Genomic DNA, 21533 nt, shown 5'->3' on the forward strand with positions numbered 1-21533 from the left:
ACGAGGGCGATGAGGGGGGGTGCGAGCAAGCGGCAGCTCGAGCAGGGTGAGGGCGAAGGCTTCAGCGAGCGAAAATCCGGTACCATAATGATTTTGTTACTTAGTTGGGGCATTACATATTTCGTTGCGCCCAGTATACTATTTGATCTGCGGGAGGTTTTATTGTTTGTTCCATGAGGGATTTGGCCCACTTTCCAGAATCATTAACTTCTCGGACCAGTGTTGCCTAGGGCTCTTCCTACTCGAGCTTTGCAGACACGGGGACACTTTCTTGAGAGAGATTCGACCCTAGCCACCCCAACCTCTTCCTCGACAGCCAACCATCACCAGCTTCTAAGAGGAGGACACCCATACACTAGATCCCGTGGACCCACTTCGGGCTGCTGGGAGTTACGTTGGATGGGACCTCCGCATTCCAGCGTGCCGGACGCCCCCGGCCCCCCCAGACGTCGGCCACAATCCCCTCATCAGCTCCAAATCCACAACATGCTCATCTTGCTACCTTGCCATGTGACGCAGCTGGGGAAGATCTCTCGGCCATACTCATTAGCCCCAAGCTTGATATTTTGGAGAGTGGCATACCATCTATAGGAGTTGATGATCCTCCCATGTTTCATGTTTCATGTTTCATGCTCCTAGCATTCCATGATGAGATTTCCATGGACAATTTTGTACCAATCAAGTGAGAGAGTTTTGATTTGTTTTATTTTATTTTCCTTTTCTTGATGAGATATGCCATGGACATTTTTGTATCACTTTGGTCTCATAGGCCCATTGGGTCTTTAGTAGACGCTTAATATATCTTTCTTCCTTCCTTCCTTACTTTCTCTCTCTCTCAAGCACGAATAAACAAAGACATGCATGCATCAACGGCTTGTTAGAAATGAAAGCACCTTGTGAAACTGCTCAATGGCGCTTTTTGCACTGTCCAAAAGAGTGAGCCCATTGTTGCAGCGTTGATTCATGGAAGCGCTCGTGTCGAGCACGAAAACGACCAACATTTTTGAGCTCCCTAGACAAATGCTTATGAAATTGAAGACTTTTTCTTTGGGCAAAGAACCCAGAAGAGTTAATACTGAATTGAAACCTTTCTTGATCCCAATCCTCTAATGTGCATGTAGAAGAAGATGCTGCAACGCGGTATTTCGTATTCGCTCCCACCTACCCTTGGCCCAAAAAAAAACAATCACATAATAAGTAGTTTTTTATGAAGGAAAAATTTCACATAAGTGTATTCCGCCTTCCAAAAAATTAACGATAAAATAAAAATAAAAACCTTCAATTGAAAAACTGTCTTAAAAAAACCTTTTAACATCTAATTTTAAAATATATAAAATTTTAGCATGAAATAATGGGTTATACAATCTTTTTTTTCAAAGATAGATCCGTTAGTTAAAAGAAAGTCAACCAAATGGCGTAATACAATTGAAAAACTATCACTATGCCTTCAAAAACCTTATAACACCTAAATTTAAATTATAAGAAATTTAAGCATGAAATAATGGGTTATATGATCTTTCTTTTTTTCAAAGATAGATCCCTGCATTAGTTAAAACAAACTCCGCCAGATGGCATAATACAACTTTTGTCTATATAAGAGGCACCAAGTCATGAATAAAGTGTTGAAGCTTGCTATCTAGAAAACTCGTGTGCATTAAGAGTGTCATTATCTTCTAATCATCACCATTAGCACTAATCACTTCATCTAATGATGCCCACATTATGTTTTGATCCACCCTAATCACTCCTTTAGCATCATGATTAGCTCTCTCATCCATTCTCCCAATTGGTATCATAGCCTTCACAATCTCCATTAGGATTCTAAGCCTTAGATTAGTATTAGATACTCTGTTTTTCCCTCTTCTACCACCTTGCACAAATCAGTTCAATCCTTGGATTTGAGTGCTTTCTACTACAAATGAGAGTTATGCAGAGCATCGCTAAGTGTTGTGTCGGTCACTCTTATCCTCAATAAGCCCTACAACAAACAACAAATTGAAGCTCAAATCACCACAACAGCAGGCGATGGCAAAATCTAAGACGGAGGGTAAATTGAGCTTAAGCAAAGTTTTTTGTTGCAATTGAAGCTAGGGGCATCTAATTAAGGTTATGAGGGATATGCTCATCAATTTTGAAGGCTTAAAACTGAGACTTGAAGCTGCAACAGTCAAATCAAATCTTGCTCTGTTAACAGAAAGTTACATTTGTTAATTGTGTGATTAGTGTTAATCATGCTGATGTTTTTGGACCATTGAGGGTTCAATTCACACATGTTAGAAGTCGTCTCCTGTCTTTACTGACCTGTCTTTACTGAGACACCACGGCCTCTCTTGTGGGTGTGCCCGCCCTTGTAGGTGTTGTTCTCATTTTTCCTCACTCCCCGTATTTTTCCCCCATTTTTTCCCATTTTCCTCTGGCTTGGGTGGCATTTCTGTGGTGGCAGGAGGTCTTGGTAGATGGCCGACTGTAGCTATGAGCCTTTTGGTGCTGGCCGACTGGGTGCTACAGGTCGTGGACACGTTTCTTCATGCAGGCCGACTGTACACTACTGGCCGACTGCTGTTTATGTTAGTCGTGGTGGACATGCCCCTGTCAGCTGTCATTTAGCTGGCCGACTGCTGTATGGGGGCCATATATAATGGCCCCACAGCCCTTGCCACATTTGTATCGTGTATTCGGGATCTTCTTTGTGTATATAGAGCAAAGTTACACGCCTCTATCTCTCTCCTTCTTTTGTGCTGTTTTTCTGCACTATTGTTGCTCCAGTGTTTCCAGATTTTGTCATCATCTCCGTTGCGTATTCTGAAATGGTATCAGAGCCCTAGGCTCTTGATAGTTCTTGGGATTTGTGTGAGCAAGAGGGGGATTGTTGCGTTGCTTATTGGTGGACTGTTTTGGACTGTTCGGGAAGAGGAGAAGCAAGAGGAAGGTGGGCTGATTTGCTGGACAGCCACTTGCAAGTTAAGTTCTTCTTTGTTCCCACCCACCCACCCTTTTTCAGTTACATCCCCGCAATGGTAGATCTGCTTGAGATGGCTGAGAGGTATGTGAAGATCCCTACACTCCCCACATTCCCGGTGGACCGTCAGTTGGACGGAAACAACTACGGCATATGGAAGGTTATGATGGAATCTGTTTTGGAGTCTTACGACCTTGCTGATTTCATCGTTGTTGGGGTTCCACGGCCGGAGGAAGAGGAAGGGGAGTTACGGTTGATTCGTAAGGACCGGGAGGCACTGGCACAGTTGTGGGATCGTGTCAACGCCAGGGTCCATTCATTTATCTTCCTCAACTGCACACCGCAGGTAATCAATCATGTAAAGCATATGACACTGGCAAGAGGTATATGGCAGCATTTGGCTTCTCTTTATAACAGGGTATCGCCCATGAAGAGGATTTCCTTGGAAGTACAGATGCGGGTTATGAACCCTGAAAAATTGTCAACGATGGGGGAACATATTAACAAGTTGCAGGCTCTTCAGCAGGAAGTTCTTCAAGCTGGGAAGGAGATATCATCGGAGGACATGGCGATAACATTGCTGTCGCATTTGCCCTCTTAGTACTCAGCATTTTACTCGTCTTTGATTACCAGTGGGGCAGGCTTAGCACCATCACGTGGGAGGAGCTTGTGCCCATGGTCTTGGAGGAAAGATTCTCGAACCCTCCACAGGCGGAGGATCGGAGGCCTTAACTGGCCAACGGTCGAAAGGCCGTAACAAGGGCAAAGGGAAGGCTTCACTTGATGACATCTTGCTAGCGTTCTGTTCGACGGAGGACAGTACGGTGGACCTCTTCACGAAGTCGCTATCTCAGGCTTTGCTCAGGCGGCACCTCAGCTCCCTGTGGATGGCTTCACAGCCAAGAGCTGAGAGGGGGTGTTGGAAGTCATCTCGTCTTTACTAAGACACCAGGGCCTCTCTTGTGGGTGTGCCCGCCCTTGTAGGTGTTGTTCTCATTTTTCCTCACTCCCCGTATTTTCCCCCCATTTTTTCCCATTTTCCTGTGGCTTGGGTGGCATTTCTGTGGTGGCAAGAGGTCTTGGTAGATGGCCGACTATAGCTGTGAGCCTATTGGTGCTGGCCGACTGGGTGCTACAAGTCGTGGACACCTTTCTCCATGCAGGCCGACTGTTCACTACTGGCCGACTGCTGTTTATGCTAGTCGTGGTGGACATGCCCCTGTCGACTATCATTTAGCTGGCCGACTACTATATGGGGGCCATATATAATGGCCCCACAGCCCTTGCCACATTTGTATCATGTATTCGGGATCTTCTTTGTGTATATAGAGCAGAGTTACACGCCTCTATCTCTCTCCTTCTCTTGTGCTGTTTTTCTGCACTGTTCTTGCTCCAGTGTTTCCAGATTTTGTCATCATCTCCGTTGCGTATTCTGACAACACATTGGAGTGTTCCTAAATGTCATCACATTGCATTTCCCCCTTGGTTTGATACCCCAATCACCTACTCCAAAATAGGTTACAATTCTGCAGAAAAACCAGAGAGCTATTCAAGGTGAAAAATGCCGCCTCCTCGTAAGGAACAAACTCAAGTGAAGGTTAATCTTAAACCTAAAAAGAAAATCATCGAACCTAAGTCTAAACCTCATTATTACTCATATGTCAAAGATTTGGGATTCTCTGAATTTCAAACACACATGCAGGTGAAGGGAACTAAGCATACTGGCAAAGAAGCTCTTTGCCTATAGGACCTAGAGGCTCACTCAAAAGAGCAAGCATGCAAAAGCAAGCAATAAGTGAGGTAACCACGGAACTGACAAGACTGTTCATCCAATGCGCTTCGTCTTTAAACATTGTGCACACCCCGCGATGCAGACATTCAATGGAGAAAGGCCTTAAAGTAATAAACATTGGCTTTTTTTTTATGTGGCCAAAAGTTGTGACTTTATCAATGAAGGGTGGTGGCTCTTCATATATGTGACAATGCACCCTGTACTACAACATACGAGGCGTGGAATAGGTGGAGAGAGGACCTATCAACATTGTAGACAAGTTAAATGTTCCTGGGTATTAGGAGAGCCTTCCATAGTTTTTCCTTTTTTTTTGTGAAGTGGACTTTCTACATATTTGGGAGAAAATCACAAATCAAGCAAAATTGGACAAAGGGGGCAAAATTGACCAGAGTACTCTCTCTTACTCTTCCATACAAACCCTACTATACCTAATTCTAGGGTTAGGGTTGGCTTATTTTTAGAGTTAGGGTTTTCTCATTTTAGGGTTAGGGTTTTGTTGTGTGCATACTATAGGTATATATATATATATATATATACCTTCATAAGGTCAGAAAAATCTGAACTTACGAATTGAGAGATTTGAGAAAGAAATAATAGTGAAGAAGGACAAAGACAAAAACAAAACATTTGAAAGATCAAAAATAAATAAACTAACAAACCTAGCTACTAAGGAGAGGAAACCATACTACAGGTAGGAGCTTGTTTGCTCTGATACCACTGTGAGGACATCTTAGCCTAAGTTGTAAGACATGATTAAAGACTTAATACTAAAAGTAAATACAAGTAGAGCAGAAAGCTGAGTGTTGTTGCATTGAGACACAAGGCCTTCTTAAATAGGGCGCGGAGAGAGTCACATCCCAAATGCAAGGGTGTGGCTCGTGATCAAAGAGTTATGTCATTAGACGAAGAGTTGTAACTTTAGAGCGAAGGGTCATATCCTTTGGATAGGACATGCCCTTCATAATAACCTTTGCGACGGGACAGAACCCTTGAACAGTGTCTATTCACTAATAATCAAGATTAGGTTGTAATTAGAGAGATTAGTCACAAATCGTGACACTATTAGTCACCTGTACCCGACTACCACATCATCAATGCCACATCACTACTGCTATGTCATCACTGCCACAAGGCAGTGCTACATATCACCTGCGATGTCCGACTCTACCTATCGGCTACTATCTGATGTCTGAATGCGATCCAGCTGAGGTAGGAAGAGGGCCTACAAAGTCCATACTGATGTCGTGAAAGGATCCCTCAGGAATAGGCAAAGGCTTAGGCAAAGGCTGAAGTAACCCTGCCTCTTTGGTATGAGGAACTTTCACTTTTTGACATATCTAGCATGGTTGGACATGTTGGTAGACATCCCGTCTCTCTAACTTCTCCAAGGTACTGTTGATACCTCCAATAAGAGAATCATGGGCATCATGGAGAAGAACTTGGCGCTTGTCTTTTAGTACACAAAGACGGTTCTTGAAAAACAACGAACCATCCTGTATACTATAGTGGTCTGGTTTTGAATTGAGGGCCAACTGATATTGGGTCCCGAACTCTTCCAAATCCGAATATTATGCCTTTATACTGTCCAAGTCTTTGCCTTGAATTTCTAGCACAGTGGACTCCTGCGATGTCTGAATAGTGCCCTTTCAACTAAGAGCATCAGCAATGGGGTTATTTTTGCCTAGGACGTATTCAATCATTCCCCCAAATTGTTGGAACAATTGACTCCACCTCGACTGCCTGTCACTCCATTGGGCACTGGGCATGGTTTGCAACCATTGAAGTGCCTGGTGATCTATCTTAACTGTGAAGTCCCTCCCGTAAAGGAAGTGCTTCCAATGCTTATAAGCGGTCATCACCCCCAAGAGCTCTTTGTCATACACCGAATAATTATTTTCGGTGTTATTCAATTTGCGACTATAATAAGCCACTGGTCTACCATCTTGTTGTAAAACAACTCCAATGGCAAGGTTACTAGCATCGGTAATCACCTCGAAAGGATCATCCCATGATGCCAACTTCAAAACTGGTGACTCAGAGGAAACTTTCTTCATTGCCTAGAATGCCTCTCAAACCTTGCCCGTAATGGACACTTTTTGACACAACGAGTCTTCACACCCTTAAGCAAGTCAGTGAGAGGTACTGCAAGGTCAAAAAACTTGTCCATGTGTGTGATGTAGGCCTGACAAAGACCCACAAATGAGTGGATTTCCTGGGTTGTAGTGGGAACATCCCAACTAAGAATGGCCTGTACCTTTTCACAGCAGAGGCTAATACTTGATAAACTGATGATGTATCCCAGGATCTCGCTCATGCTACTCTCCAGTCCCTGAGAAGATAAGAATGTCATCTAAGAAGTGAAAACGCATTTGCCAATGAGATCCCGAAACACCCAAGACATCATTTTTTTGAACGTCGATGGTGCGTTGGCGAGACCAAAAGGCATCACCACAAATTCGTAGCTCGGTCCTAAAGGCGGTTTTTAGAATGTCGGCCTCAAAGATTCGAATCTGATGGTAGCAACTCTTAAGATCAATCTTAGAGAAAATTTTGGCACCATTGAGTCGTTCAAAGATGTACTCTATTCTGGCTATGGGGAATCTATTCTTCACTATTAGCTTATTGAGCACCCTTTAATCCACACAAAAGTGTGCGGACTTATCCTTCTTTTGGACAAACAAAATGGGAGTGGCAAAAGGTGAGGAAGATAGTCGAATAAATCCGGACCGGGGTAGTTGGGCTAATTGCTGCTCCAGCTCGCTCTCCAATGCCTTAGAAAGGCAGTAGGGGAACTTGCTTGGAGGTTCTGAACTAGGAACCAACTCTATGCAATGGTTCTCAAGTCTACTCGGTGGAAGGTCGTCTCACAGCATGATGTTGTATTGAGACAAAAGACCAGCCATCCCCTGCTCCCCTGCGGGTGCTATTTAAACTACATTAGACCGAGAGTGGACATATACTAACGCACACTCTAAGTATGCAGTCTGACAATGTCCTTCTTGATAAACCTATTTTGCTCTGTGCAGCTGAGAGTAAATGACGGGGCCTCTATGTTGTACTGGAACAGGGGAAGTGCCTCCATCTGCATGCCGTGCATGCCAAACCAACTGCCTACCTGTGCATACCAGCACTATGTATCTCCCTCGAGTGTCATCTCAAGGACTCCAGGACTAGCCAGGGGACCTATCTAGTGGAAGCTCCCATAGCCCGTGCCAGTATGTCACTGTCTGGAATAGAGCCTCTGTCGCTATCCATGCAGCCCCCATCTCTGCCCGCACAATCTCATGTGGCACTGATGGCTTACTCCTAATCATGCGCGAGATCATCGCCATTAGGGGCCTCTCCATCGGCTTCCACCCATCATATACCTCCTCTGTATCTGTCTCGGCCGGCTCTCTCCTTGTCTCCTCTTGTGGTATAAGCTGGGACCCAGATGGGGGGCACCATGCAGTAGTGCAGGTGTAACTAGAGTATCAAATAGCCAAAGCTTCATTCTCAACTCCTGAAACTGTATCTGTGAGCAGTGCCTTTCTAGCTAGCCAAGGGCCGCATATCCCCTCATCAATCTAGCTTCAGCTGCCTTCCACATCGAGAACTGAGGTCCAGCAAAAGTGATCCCAAGCTATACATATGAGGTAAAATACTCCACAGGCTCTCCATTGTATGTAAACTGTACTGCAAATCTACCTATCCGCTGTGGGGAGGTGTTAAAGATCATGACCTTGGTCTTTCCAAGGTTCACAATGAGGTCCCGGTCCTCGCAAAAGGCCCGTAATGCATCCAAATGCCTCTCCAACCCCTCTGGTGAATCAGAAATAAGAACAATATCATCTACATACAAGAGGATCGGTATCAGGACCATAGTCACATGGAACGTGGAACGGGAACGGGAACGAGACCTGACTTTGAAACAAGGAACGGGGACGTTTGTACTCGGAACAGGAACGGGAACGGGACGTCATCATGAGATAGAGTTTAGATAGAAATGAGACATTAATTATGTTGCGAACAAGTTACGAGATAGACAAATAGAGTAAAGAATGCCATAAATTTACAGCATACATACTACAAAATGGGAAAAACTTCAAAGAGAACAATTTTCAAAAGTAGCAAGAGCTAGCCATGTTCATAGATTTCTCATGAAGAAAACAAGGTACAACAGAGGGCTTGGATAACTAAGGAAATGAATACAAAGAGCTATTGAGGCACTCGAAAAAGGAGAATGTCACATAGAGCTTAGAATATCATCCAAACTCTCATTCGTAGCTGCATCATGAGCTGGTGAAGCTGGAAGCTCATCGAAATCTGAATCCATATCTCCCTTCATGGATATGAAGCTCTCATTGTCAAGATTACCACTTGCAACTTGAGCCAAAAGGTGCAAGTTGACTGCCACATACACCAAATCATTTGTTCTAGTTGTTAACAAGCGGTTCCTCTTCTTTGAGGCAACATGGCTGAAGACACTCCATAGTTGCTCAATAGGAGAGGAACTTGCATTCTGACTAAGAATGCGGATGGCAAGACGTTGAAGATCCGAAATTGCTGCTCCATAATCCTCCCACCAAAGAGGCCCTCCCACATGTGTCATGTCCGCTTGCACATCTGTAGAACCGAACTTTCCAGCTTTGCTCCTATACAAGGAGAGCTGGCTTCTAATTGCTCTACGTACCACAGCATCTGGAACCAGTCTCGCAAGAACAAGATCCCAACCTTCAGAGACTTCATTATCTTTCTCTTGCCCATTGCCCTGGAACTTCGGATCTAGCACAAATGTGGCCGCATGCATATTTGAATGGTATTGATCCCACCTATCCTGACATAGTTTTCGGAGTTGCTCTCGCTTGTGTTCATCTACTTCCAACTCCTTGATGCGCTCCACCATCTTGTCGATGTCTTTGTACACCTTACCAATGCATGGCTTTCTACTATCCACAATTTGGAGCATGTGGATGACAGGCTGGGTGATATCGACAACATGCTTCACTTCACCCCATTAGCTGTCATCCATGATATGGCTGTAGCATGCTCTTCCCTGTGTTGTGCGAGAGGTTGGCCAATTGTTCCACTCATCGCTCTCACCACCATCTGCTTGAGAACATTTTGCACCTCGGCCAACCTCTCCAGCATGAGAAAATTGTAGGCGAAGCGGGTTTCACAATATTTGAGCACGTCCTTGTTTGGAGACCTCCTCCTGAACTCGGATAGAATGAGTTGGTGCCGCGTAATGAAGCTAACAATCTCTTTACCCTGTGCTATGCACGGAGCAACCCAAGGAAGGGCATCAATGTCCTTCAAGAGATTATTCAATCCATGTGCAATGCATGGAGTGAATGTGATGTGCGGGTACCTTGTTAAAAGCTTTTCACCTACTGCTCGATTTGAGTTATCTCCATCGCTGATGACTTGGGTGACATCCGCAGCACCAACGTGATCGATTGCTTCTGCCCACTCCTCCACAATGACATCTGAAAATCTGTCTATTGAAGAAGCATCATGGGAAGACAAAAAGAATGCATCTGAGAGTAGGCCATAATGCCATGGATGGAACAAGAACGGCTATCGCTCCATCCATCACTGATGACAGAGACACCATTCTTTTGCCAACCTTCTTTGACATTTTGGATGGCAAGATCAATGGTTTCTTTCTCCTTTAGCGGAAGGGCGGTCTTGAGCCGCTCCGAGGAGGGGAGAGTATAGGTAGGCCCAAACTCAGCAATGACGTGAACCATTTCTTGGAAGTAGGGAGACCTTGCTACATTGAATGCAATATGGTCATGGTAAAAAAACCTCGCAACAGCTCCATCCACTACTCTTTTGCGTGGATCCCAAGAGGTAGCAAGAGTGCGTTGGGTGCCTTTTGGGGGTGGTTGATGCACGGAAGAGGAGCCAATCGATGCAGAGAAGTTCATGGGTTGAGAGAGATTGGAAGGAGCTGTAAAGAGTGAAGGGTTTACAACCATGGACCTTGGAGGGGGAGCATGAAAAAGGATGGCATTTTGCTTGGCTTCAAGCTCCCTTTTTTTCTCGGCAGGGATGGCTCCACAAGGCTGTATTTCTTGACCAGCTTCATGAAGAAGATGTCCTCGTACTCGGTTGGCTCCCATGAATTTGGTAATGTTGCAATAGCGCCATTTCCAGCTCCTAGCTCCCCCGCCAACACCCTGTTCAAGGACATCCACTTCATCCCACCATGACCAAGAGTTCACCTTCTTAGCTCTTTTGGTACCCTTGGGAGTGTCTCCCTCCATGGCTAGCTGATGAGAGGACTCTAAAGCAAGTCGTGCATACCGGTGTCGGGGAAGCTCCCAGGTGCTATGAATGAAGGACATTGATCTAGCAAGAGCCTCGACTACGATCGGTGGTGCTCCCATCTCGGCTTTGATAATCTCATGGGGTACCGAGGCCTTAGCCTGAATCATCCTGGAGATCATGGACACGAGTGGTCTCTCCATCGATCTCCATCCATCGTATGTGCGTCCTGATCGACTCTGACGATCTAGGTTAGGCCCCCAGATCTGTACTCCATATAGCATAGCCGATGTGACCAGCGTGTCAAAAAGCCACAGCTTAGTGCGTGGCTCCTGAAACTGTACCTATGAGCACATCCTCTCTAGACCTCCTAGTGCTGCATATCCTCTAGTCAATCTGGCCTCTGCTGCCCCCCTCATGGAAAATGTGGGCCCAGTGAACACCACTCCAAGATATGTGTATGAGTCAACATACTCCACTGTCTCCTGCCCATATGTGAAAATAGGCGCTGCTCTCCAGACCCACTGAGTTGTAGTATTAAACACCATAACCTTGGTCTTACCAGGGTTAACTGAGAGCCCACTGTCCTGTGCATAAGCATGTAGAGTATCCAAGTGCCTCTGCATACCCTCTGGTGAGTCTGCTCTATAAGCACAATATCATCAGCATATAAGAGCAGAGGTATCCAAGTGCCAGCCAACTAGGCTCCTCTATCCCCTCGTGTCCCAATATAATCAGAGATCTCATCAATGTATAGTCCAAATAGAGTCGGAGAGAGCGGGCAGCCCTGTTTCACCCCTATAGTGGAGTGTCCTGGCTGGGAGAGACCCTCTGAAGTCCGCATCTGCCCAACTACTGTCTCATAGAGTGCCATAATACCCCAAATGAGCTCACATGGAACCCCCAAGTCTTGCAGCCTGCGCATCAGTCTAGCTCTGGGGACTGTGTCAAAGGCCTTGCAAAATCCACAAAGCCACACTAGATTCTCCTCCCATGTGCTTTGCCCTCCTCAATGATAGCCTTGAGGGTAAAGATATGATCCAAAGTAGAGAATCTCCTCCTGAAACCCGCCTATCCCTGAGCTCGGACCCCTTGTCTCTCTGCACATCTGCTCAACTCCTGCTCAAGAATAGAGGCATATAGCTTGGCCAGCGAGTGACCAATCATAATGGTGCGGTAGTTAGTCGGTAGGCTCGGATCTCCAAACTTGACTACCGGCACAATCGTGGAAGTACTCCAAGTCCCAGGAAACCCCTCACACATGGCTCTATTAAACATGAGAGCTAGCAAGTCTGCAATCATATCTCTAGCATGTATGACATGCTCGGCTACAATGCCCTCATGATCCTGTGCCCTCCCTGTATGCAATCTGTTGATGGCCCTCCTCACCATCTCTGCTGTGAAGAAGGTAGAAGTGGGTGGACAAGGCTCTGGAGGGTTCGGTAGTGGTGGCTACTCTGGTACTGTGTAGAGGGAGGTTGCACGTCTACTAGAGGCCGAACTCGACCTATGAGACAAATCAATGTACAATTGTCAATGTCTTCTGGATGTCTAGAAAAAAAAAGGACAAAATGAACACGAAATAAACTATAAAAGTACTGAGCTAGTGGGGGGTGTGATGGATGGAGCACCACTGCTAGAGGCTCAGTATGCAACCTATATGCGCAGGGTATACAAGAATGCAATGCAGATCTGTCTAGCTCCAACCAGAACCATAATGGGGGTGTAATATGTGATACATAGGGGATGGCGAGGCAAAAATACCTCGGAGCATGATCTCCGGGTGTGAGTGTAAGTGAGCTAGCCGCTCTTAGATATGGTGTAGATACTAGATAGCTGCAAGAGAGAGAGAGACTCTACACTCTAAACTCTAAACAGTAAAGTGAGTTAGTAGAAAATGTGATCGATAGTAGAGAAAGCTCGCCGAAAACCTGCCTGACCAGGGGCACGAAGCCCCTCCCTCTCAGCGTGTGTGCTCAATTCTGCCTCCAGGATAGCCCCATAGAGTTTGGCCAAGGTATGACCAATCGGGCCTCATCTCGTCGGGCCATCTTCGTAATCCTTCCTGAGCCAGGGGACATGATTCCTTCCCTCAGTCTTCTGCGGTAGGCATTTGGTGCCTTCGTGGGGGTGTGAAAGGTTGTCTCACCATCCTGTTCCCCCTCCAGGGGTTGAGACATGTTTTTCCCTACTAGTTGCTGCCTTGGGGGCCTGAGCAAGGGTGGGTGGGAAAAGGGAGCAGAATTGAGAACTAGCTGCGCACAAAGTACAGCAGAGAGGAGTGCAGGTGGGTGCACATAGAGCAGGTGCACAGGTCAAGCCCGCCAGCCTTCTCACACCAAAAAGTCTTACCACGTGCAGTCCCGACCTGTCGCCAAAGAGAGAGAGAAGATCGTTTCTGTCCTGTGTGCCCAACCGACCAGCTTTTTCAAAGAAAAACTACCCACGTATGCTGCAGCCCCACTGTGTGCCCAAGGAGAGGATCAGCCAGTCGCCTGTGTGCCTCTGTGTGTCTCCTACCGCACCCTTCACAAGAGCGTGAGAGAGAATTCAATGTGGAGAGAGAGAGAGAGAGAGAGAGAGAGAGAGAGAGAGAAGAACCTGTTCGGCTGCGCTGCATGCCGTCTGCCCACCTGCCTGCCCCCTTCCAAAAGAGAGAGAAACAGTCCAACCCTCGTGCCGTCCAGCCCGCCTCCTGTCCTCCTACAGGCCTGCGTAGCTTTTCACCAGAGAAAGGGAGAGACCCACGCACTGTTCAGCCCCTGCCCGCCAGCCTTCTCCACTCTAAACTCTAAACACTAAAGTGAGTTAGTAGAGAGAGAGAGAGAGAGAGAGAGAGAGAGAGAGAGAGAGAGATTGCAAGATAGAAAAAATGGACATTCTATAACTCAGCTATAGGAATGAGCATTGAGACTCAGAGAATGCTTCAAAGTGTAGACTTGCCTTATGCACTGCACAAGGCAAGGTTAAATAGAAAGAAAGAAAGAAAGAAAGAAAGATTTTATTAACGTCTTCCAAAAGACCGAACTCGGCCTATGAGACAAATAGGTGTACCTGTATGGGGTATCCTCTGTCATCCCAACAAAATGAAAAAGTACTGAACTAAAAAGCTGAATCTGGGTGTGCAATAAGTACAATGAGTGGTGAAGGGGATGGAGCTCTACTACTAGGAGAATGCAAAGCTATATGCATGGAGTATACAATCATGATATGCAACCTAGCTAGCTCCATCCTATACCATACTGGGGGTATAAAATGGTATACATCAATGAAGGGGGTGTCCACAGCTCCCTGAAGAACATGCTTGGGTGTGCTTTGAAGCGAGCCAGTCGCTCCGCACCCTCTCTGTGAAACTGAGCTCTGATCTATGTCATCTCTCTCTAGTATAGGCGTTATGCAAGGTGGCAAGCTGTTTTTTTTCTTTTTTCTTTTTTTTATTAAAAAATCTCCTTCGCTTATTTTTCTGTGGTGCAAGCTGTCCCTTCATTTTTTTGTGGTGCTCTCTTTCGCTTCTTCGACAGGCTAGCCAAAGTCCGGCGTGAGGAGCCATTTCAAATATGTGGCTGGCCAGACTCCAGATGGCGTCGTTTCAAATATGTGGTGAGGGCCGAGGCGCCGTTTCGAATATGTGGCTGGCGACTCAGCGAGAGACCAGCGTGATGCGCGTGTCTATGGCGCCATTTAGAACGTGGGGCTGGCCTGTGGCCAGTGGCCGCGGGCCGCAAGTGGGTAAGCCCTCTTTATTGAGGGACGTGGCCAAGTGGCCCAAAATTTAAAAAAAACAGCGAAATAACTGCTTCGAGTACGGGCTATTCACATCAGCTGTTCCTAGAACAAGGTCCAGGCACTCCCATAACAGGTCCTACACGTTCCCGAAATGTGTTTGTGTGACGGGCCTGTAGCTGGCGTTCCCAGGCATTCCCACGTTCCCATTTCCAGCAATCTGGCGTTCCCACGTTCCCTGCACTCTGGAACGCCGTTCCATGTGACTATGATCAGGACTCCTGCTAAATGTGCTCTTGGTCCTCCCTATGTGCGCGTGTGTGTGTGTGTGTGTGTGTGTGTGTGTGTGTGTGAGAGAGAGAGAGAGAGAGAGAGAGAGAGAGAGAGAGAGAAATGAAATGAAATGATATATTAACGTCTCTAAGAGGCCATAGTGGCCTATGAGACCAAAACTGAGAGTACATCTGAAGTTGGTGTCTCATCAAAGAGAACAACTAAATGAGACTAAAAAGTACAATAAATTGATTGTCCTACAGTTATAAGAACATTCATATAGTACAAAAAAGGGTACAGATTCTATGGCCTTTGGCCTTCCAAAAGGAGGAAACATAAAGCCTATCAATGACCTGCCCCATCTGGGGGGGATGCACTACAATGAACAATGCCTTCCCTTTTCATAGGCTGCTGGAGGACTTATTCAACTGGTCAACTGCTGGTCGGCCAGTTCCATGGACCCATAAATCTAGATATACTGCCGACACCAAGGAAGACACCTCCAGTACCAGGCCAACTCGTTTCTGGTCCATAGACAAGCCTTCACATGCCTGTTAAAGCTACTAATGCTCAAATCCTATTGTTTATCTGTTGCATAATCAAGGATTAGCACTGGAAATCAGCCATGTCCATGTGTGCACATGACATTATGCAATGGGTTATATAGGTAGGATATCTATGAGTTGCAGGCATGTTCAGTTGCAAGTGATACTTCCTCTATGCAAGCAGCTGAATTGTGGCATGCACGCTTTGGGCATGTAAGCTTTGGAAGTTTGATGCTTCTACATAAGCATAATATGGTTGAATGAATGCCTCATGTTGAGATCCTTGCAGATCATGTATGTTAGGGCTGCATTATGGGCATGGCCAACCAACAGTCGGCCAGCACTCCAAGTGTCCAAGAGGCCTATAAATAAGCATGTGCGCTCATTGATAGATTCATTCACTCCACTAGGGAGTGGGTCCAGCATTAGGACTATTTTGGGTGATTCCACCTTTTCAGGGAAGGCAGCCTATGGCTATAGAACCTAGGTACCTTTTTGTACCATATGAATATACTGAATTTCCGGCTATCTCTCTCTCTACTCCCCCTTCTGTCTGCATTTTCGCATCAGCGTGTTCTAAGTGGTGTTTAGGGCTGAAAGAAGACTCTCAGAGCTTCCGCGTGTTACATTGGTATCAGAGCATCAGGCTCAGCAAGGCTAAACCCTAATTCAAGCCCATATGAAGGTGTACAGGTCCAAGGTACAGGAAAGTGCACGGGTACGAAGCCCAAGGCAAGGAACACAAGATTGGGAAGAGCTACCAGGAGGTTTGTTGGTGGTGTTCCACAAAGCCCAGAGGGGATGGCAGTCCTGTGAGCCAGATAGGTTTTCGGGCAACGGTCCCAAGGGAGGATGATCCTCCAAGGGGTGGAGTGAGAGTGCCAGACTCATTTCTCAGGAATGAAGACCAAGACAGTGTTCAGAGTCAGGGCAGGAACGGATTGGGGACTGGATGGAACAGATGCATAGATCTTATTCACAATCAGAGTGGTTTTGGAGACCGGGCCGGGTTTTCAATGAAAAGAGTTGCCAGAGACGGATGGATGATAAAGGGACTCAGGGAACAGAATGGGATGATGATAGTCATCCAAGAACAGGTTGGAATCCCATCATCAAGTTTAGCAGAGGGGGATGTCATGTGCAAGTTTGCCCATGGACATGTCCAGAAGCTAGTCCAGAAGGGGCAGCCAAAAAAAGATGACTAGAACCAGGATTTGGAGCATAAAGTGCAAATGTGGCAGTATTGGACTAGGGGAAGGACATGGAAGGATGCTGTCGGCTGCATGAAGGGTCTGTCGGCTGAACCAAAGGACTGCCGGCTGTACCAGAGGAAAGTCAGCTGCAGGCGCATCAACACTTATGAATTGCAGACCAGTCAGCTAGCCGACCAGCAGTCGGCCAGCACTCCAAGTGTCCAAGAGGCCTATAAATAGGCATGTGTGCTCATTGATAGATTCATTCACTCCACTAGGGAGTGGGTCCAGCATTAGGACTATTTTGGGTGTTTCCACCTTTTCATGGAAGGTAGCCTATGGCTGTAGAACTTAGGTACCTTTTTGTACCATATGAATATACTGAATTTCCAGCTATCTCTCTCTCTACTCCCCTTCTATCTACGTTTTTGCATCAGCATGTTCTAAGTGGTGTTTAGGGCTGAAAGAAGACTCTCAGAGCTTCTGCGTGTTACAGCGGTATGGTACGTGTATGGTACGAGTATGTAAAGTACGCATCAAGATAAGTACTTTAAGTCCGTTCACGTTTTATATATATATATATATATAAGGAATATCTAGCATCCATACAAAAATAGCATGAAAGACAATGGTAATACTGAAATGAAAACTAATCTATTAACTACTGAGCAATGACCGCTGACTAAAATAATTAAAAAACGGGCCAAATAAGTGTTGTACATTGAACCTCATATTTGGTATGAAGACCTTATCCGTAAGAGGTACGATACGTATGGAGTGGTACGGAAAGTACTGAAGGTACACATCGGATGAGTACAGGTACAGAATGCAACTATGAGCCCTTCCCTCGTGATGGTGTCGTGAGAGTTGAAAGAAAATTACAACTCATACATAGCGATGTTTGTGGCCCAATAAGGACTCTATCCTTGGGAAGACACGTGTATTTTGTCTACTCGAGATTCACATGGGTGTATCCAATAAAGGAAAAATCGAAGGTGTTTATGCATTTTCAGCACTTCCATGCAATGGTTGAGAATGTTCATTGTTGCAGGTTGTAAAATTCACACTCTTCGTACACATAGAGGAGGTGAATACATGTCTAATGCTTTCAAGGCATACACGGGAAAGCATTAAACATCAATGCATAGTGCCATATACACCACAACAAAATGGTGTAGCAAAGAGGAAGAACAAATCTTTGATGGAAATGGCGAGGTGCATGATAAAAGGTAAATGCGCAACTTGTGTACTAAACAGATGCCCCACAAAAGCCTTGAAGACCATCACACTGTTTGAGGCTTGGTATAAGTGGAAGCCCAATGAGATCTGGAGAGCTAGATGCACGGAGGCTATTGAGGGTGTCCAGATTTTTGGGTCTCAGTGCATTAGTACTATATAGGGTGATATCATCCATACTCTCATGGCTACTTGGGCTCGTATTCAGGGGTCCTCTCGTTCCGCGCAAGCTAAGCGCATTGTATGTATGCGGGAGTGGGACCATGGCATTTTCTTTTCCTCCAATCCCACAGGTCTCTCATGGCATCATGATGCTCCTCAGTGGTTGAGATGGGCGTGAAATGCATTTTTCTGGGTTACAGTCATGAGAGTAAGGGTTACAAACTTTATGACCCTACTCACAAGTTTATCATTAGTAGGGATGTCATATTTGCTGAAAATTTGGTTCAGCCTCTTACCTCTACACATGAGCAAGTTTTTGGTGATTTGGATGACTTGTTTCATCATTATGTGACATTCCCACATTCTGAAATTTCTGGACAGCAGCGTTTGGGACAGCAAACACCTCCGGATGAGCTTCGAAATCAACCCATAAATGAGCCCTATGGACATACAGGTGTTGATGGAGCTGTAAGGGATGAACAAACAGCTATACAAGAGGCTAGAACAGTCCCTAGATGGCTGATTTGTACCCTTGAAAAAAGCAAGCTTGGTGCTCCTTTTGAAAGCAAGACAAGGGCAGCAAGAAGAGGTGAATCTAGCAAGCATGAAATGGATTATAATGGGTAGTATGTTTGATTCTAAGGAACAATTCTCTTATGAGCATGCTCATGGCAATGAGCATTCGGACACAGCCACAAGAAGAGTTTATTTCCATACAGAAAAACAATACATGGGAACTAGTTGACTTGCCTCCAGACAAGAACGAAGTGGGTGTACAAGATCAAACACAAGCCAGATGGATCTATTGACAGGTACAAAGCAAGGCTTGTTGCTAAAGTGTCACGTGCATCCCGCACTTGGATGCCACGTAGACATTTCTGTACAGAAGGTGCAGGACCTGGGATGGTGAACTGGTCCCATGTGAGCCCAGTCCGGGACGAGTCAGCCAGGGATCCATCTCAGTCGTCCGAGGTCAGGTGTGCATTGTCCTGCACATGAGTCCAAGGTCAGGTGTGCACTGTCCTGCACATGAAACAGTGCTAGTCCACGCTCTGAGTCTCCCTCTAAAATGATGTCAGTGGTTCTGTGTATCTGGTATGGTACCGGATGCCAGATCACTGAGTAGATAGGGGTTAGGACAAGGGGCCAGCCCATAGGGCTACCCCGGATCTGAGTGCGGGCATGGGAATGGTGTAGAACCACCCCCATGAGGGCCAAGAAGGCCCAGGCTGAACCCACCAGCCATGGAGGGGCTGTAGGACAGCCCTAGGGCCAAAGATAAGGCTATTTCCAGGAGCTTACAGCCTTTATATGGCTGTAGGGCAAGTATGGGGCAGCCCATACAGGCTGCCCAGCCCTAGGATTGTGGACAAAAGATGTGCCCAGACCTTCAGAAGCACGCGCCTGATGTCCAGCCAACCAGGAAGAGATGCACAGAATTTATGGGATTTTTTCCAGCATTTAATGGGATTTTTCAGCATTTAATGCTGAATTCCCAGTCGTGGGACAATTCTGGGCTGGCCGACTGCTCCTGAGGAGAAGTATAAATAGTGGAGGCCATAATCCCAATGATTCATCTCATTTTTCACCAAGTGCTCAAGCAAACCAAGGGGCCAAGACAGCCAAGGGCTTGCTAACGCAAAGGGGTGAAGGATTCAGGTCAAGGGCAGGGTATTCCCAGCCAAGAAAAGGTCCAAGATTGCTGTATTTTCTTTTAGTTTTCTCATCATTCTAATAAAGCAAATACACCATCCGTGGTGGGGGCCCTACAGAGGGTAATTGGGACCCAATATTGTGTCCTCTCCCTCTCTCCCTCTCTCTCTCTATTTTCTACACTTCTCCTTTCAAGTTTGTGCGTTAATTTCCGTCGCGAAAAGAATGCTGAATTCTGAGTATTGAAGTTACCGATTCTTCTCCGAAGCTTCCGCATATTACAGTGGTATCAGAGCCTACTTCAAGTACAAAGATTCAGCAAAGAAACCTGAATTTTTTCTCGCTCGTGTGGTTGGTTTTTAGACACCGGTGGACTACCCCTTTCGGAGTGACTCCTGTCCCTCGAAGGACGGTTGGTTTTTAGCCTCCGGAAGCCTCCGGAAGTCTCCCACACAGATAGTGGATGGTCAGATTGCGTTCCGGAAAGGAATTGCATTTTCCCGCTATGGCGAGCTTCGACGACGAGAGAGACCAAGAACCATGGGACCAGAGTGCACCAAGCAGCCCAGCTAGGGCACCAGGCTTGAGTGTCACAGACATGTTCCAGCAGATGATGCGAGCAATCGCAGAACAAACCGCCTAGTTGGATGAGCAGAAGGCGCAGATCTTGGCTCTGGAGGAGCGTACCCGCCCTCCAGCGTCGCGTTTTCCATCTCCTCCTCCCTCTCCTTCCGTATCCCAAATACCAGATCCTCGTCACAGGGACCCTCTCGCGGGGTCACAGCCGCAGCCAAGCTCCTTGCTTGAGTTGCAGATGCGTGCATTGGAGATCCGAATGTGGCTATTGTACTTCACATTTTTATCAGCTGAATACACTAAAGTCGTGTTCTCTCTCTGTTGCTCTCCACGCCTGTTTGCAGCATCTCCAAACCCTAACCCTAACACTCCTTTGGCCTTCATTTGGTATCAGAGCAGTGTTGGCCTGCCATTGCCCTGCTTATACACAGTCGCTTTCTGTTACTGTTCGTATTGCACTATCCGTACATCTGCCCATACACTGTGCGCCGTCTACAGTAACCGTACAGCTGCCGACTGTACCTGTTCGCCTACAGCTGCCGTACCTGTTCGCCGCCGTCAGCAGGAGTACTGAAGCATTCCGTACAGCCCGTACAGTCAGCACCGACTGCATCTTGTCAGCGCCGACTGCATCTTGTCAACGCCGACTGCACCTGTCAGCGCCCGTACCTGCTCCGTACATCTGTACCTGCTCCGTACAGTCAGCGCCGACTGTACCTGTCAACGCACGTCAACCGGCCTCGAACTGCACTGGTCGACTGTATTCAGTCAACTGCTTCTGTACCCGTACTGTACCTGCCTGCAGTGTACCTGTAGTGTACCTGCCTGCAGTGTACCTTCACAGTACCTGCAAAGTATCTGCCTGTCAGTCGCCTTCAGTCCTGTGTAGTACAAGTCGACTGTACCTGCACAGTACAGTCAACTGTACGTGTTCTTTTGGTGGACTGTACCTGCAAATGTACCACAACCTGCTCAATCAACCTGTGGTAAGCATTAAAAATTTTGTTTTTTGGGCAATACTATTTTCTCTGTGAAAATCTACAGGCACTACAGGCAGACTTTCTAGCAAAGAAGTCTACAGGTTTTTTGCACAGTTTTGGGTGCAGTAAATTTGGGCATTTTTGGGGCATTTTGGCATTGTGTACGCCATTTGTTGCTCTACTCAGTCA

At 46.4% G+C, this 21533-nt stretch overlaps 1 protein-coding gene across 5 annotated transcripts in view; it reads right to left on the reverse strand.

Annotated features, from left to right (window-relative positions):
• LOC147629811 (uncharacterized) overlaps nt 1–21533 on the reverse strand; it is a 162894-nt gene that overhangs the window by 119901 nt on the left and 21460 nt on the right. For 4 of the 5 annotated variants that reach the window (XM_086811338.1, XM_086811335.1, XM_086811340.1 and 1 more), the window contains exon 2: nt 894–1161. The exons of the other annotated variant lie outside the window; for it this stretch is intronic. In XM_086811338.1, coding sequence (XP_086667464.1) covers nt 894–1001 — 108 coding nt within the window. In that variant the 5' untranslated portion in view covers nt 1002–1161. The remainder of the gene's footprint in view (nt 1–893; nt 1162–21533) is intronic. 5 annotated transcript variants of the gene reach the window in all.

This window comes from Cibotium barometz, chromosome 17 (assembly GCF_041138505.1).
Source record: "Cibotium barometz isolate CiBa-2024 chromosome 17, ASM4113850v1, whole genome shotgun sequence".
Classification (NCBI taxonomy): Eukaryota; Viridiplantae; Streptophyta; class Polypodiopsida; order Cyatheales; family Cibotiaceae; genus Cibotium; species Cibotium barometz.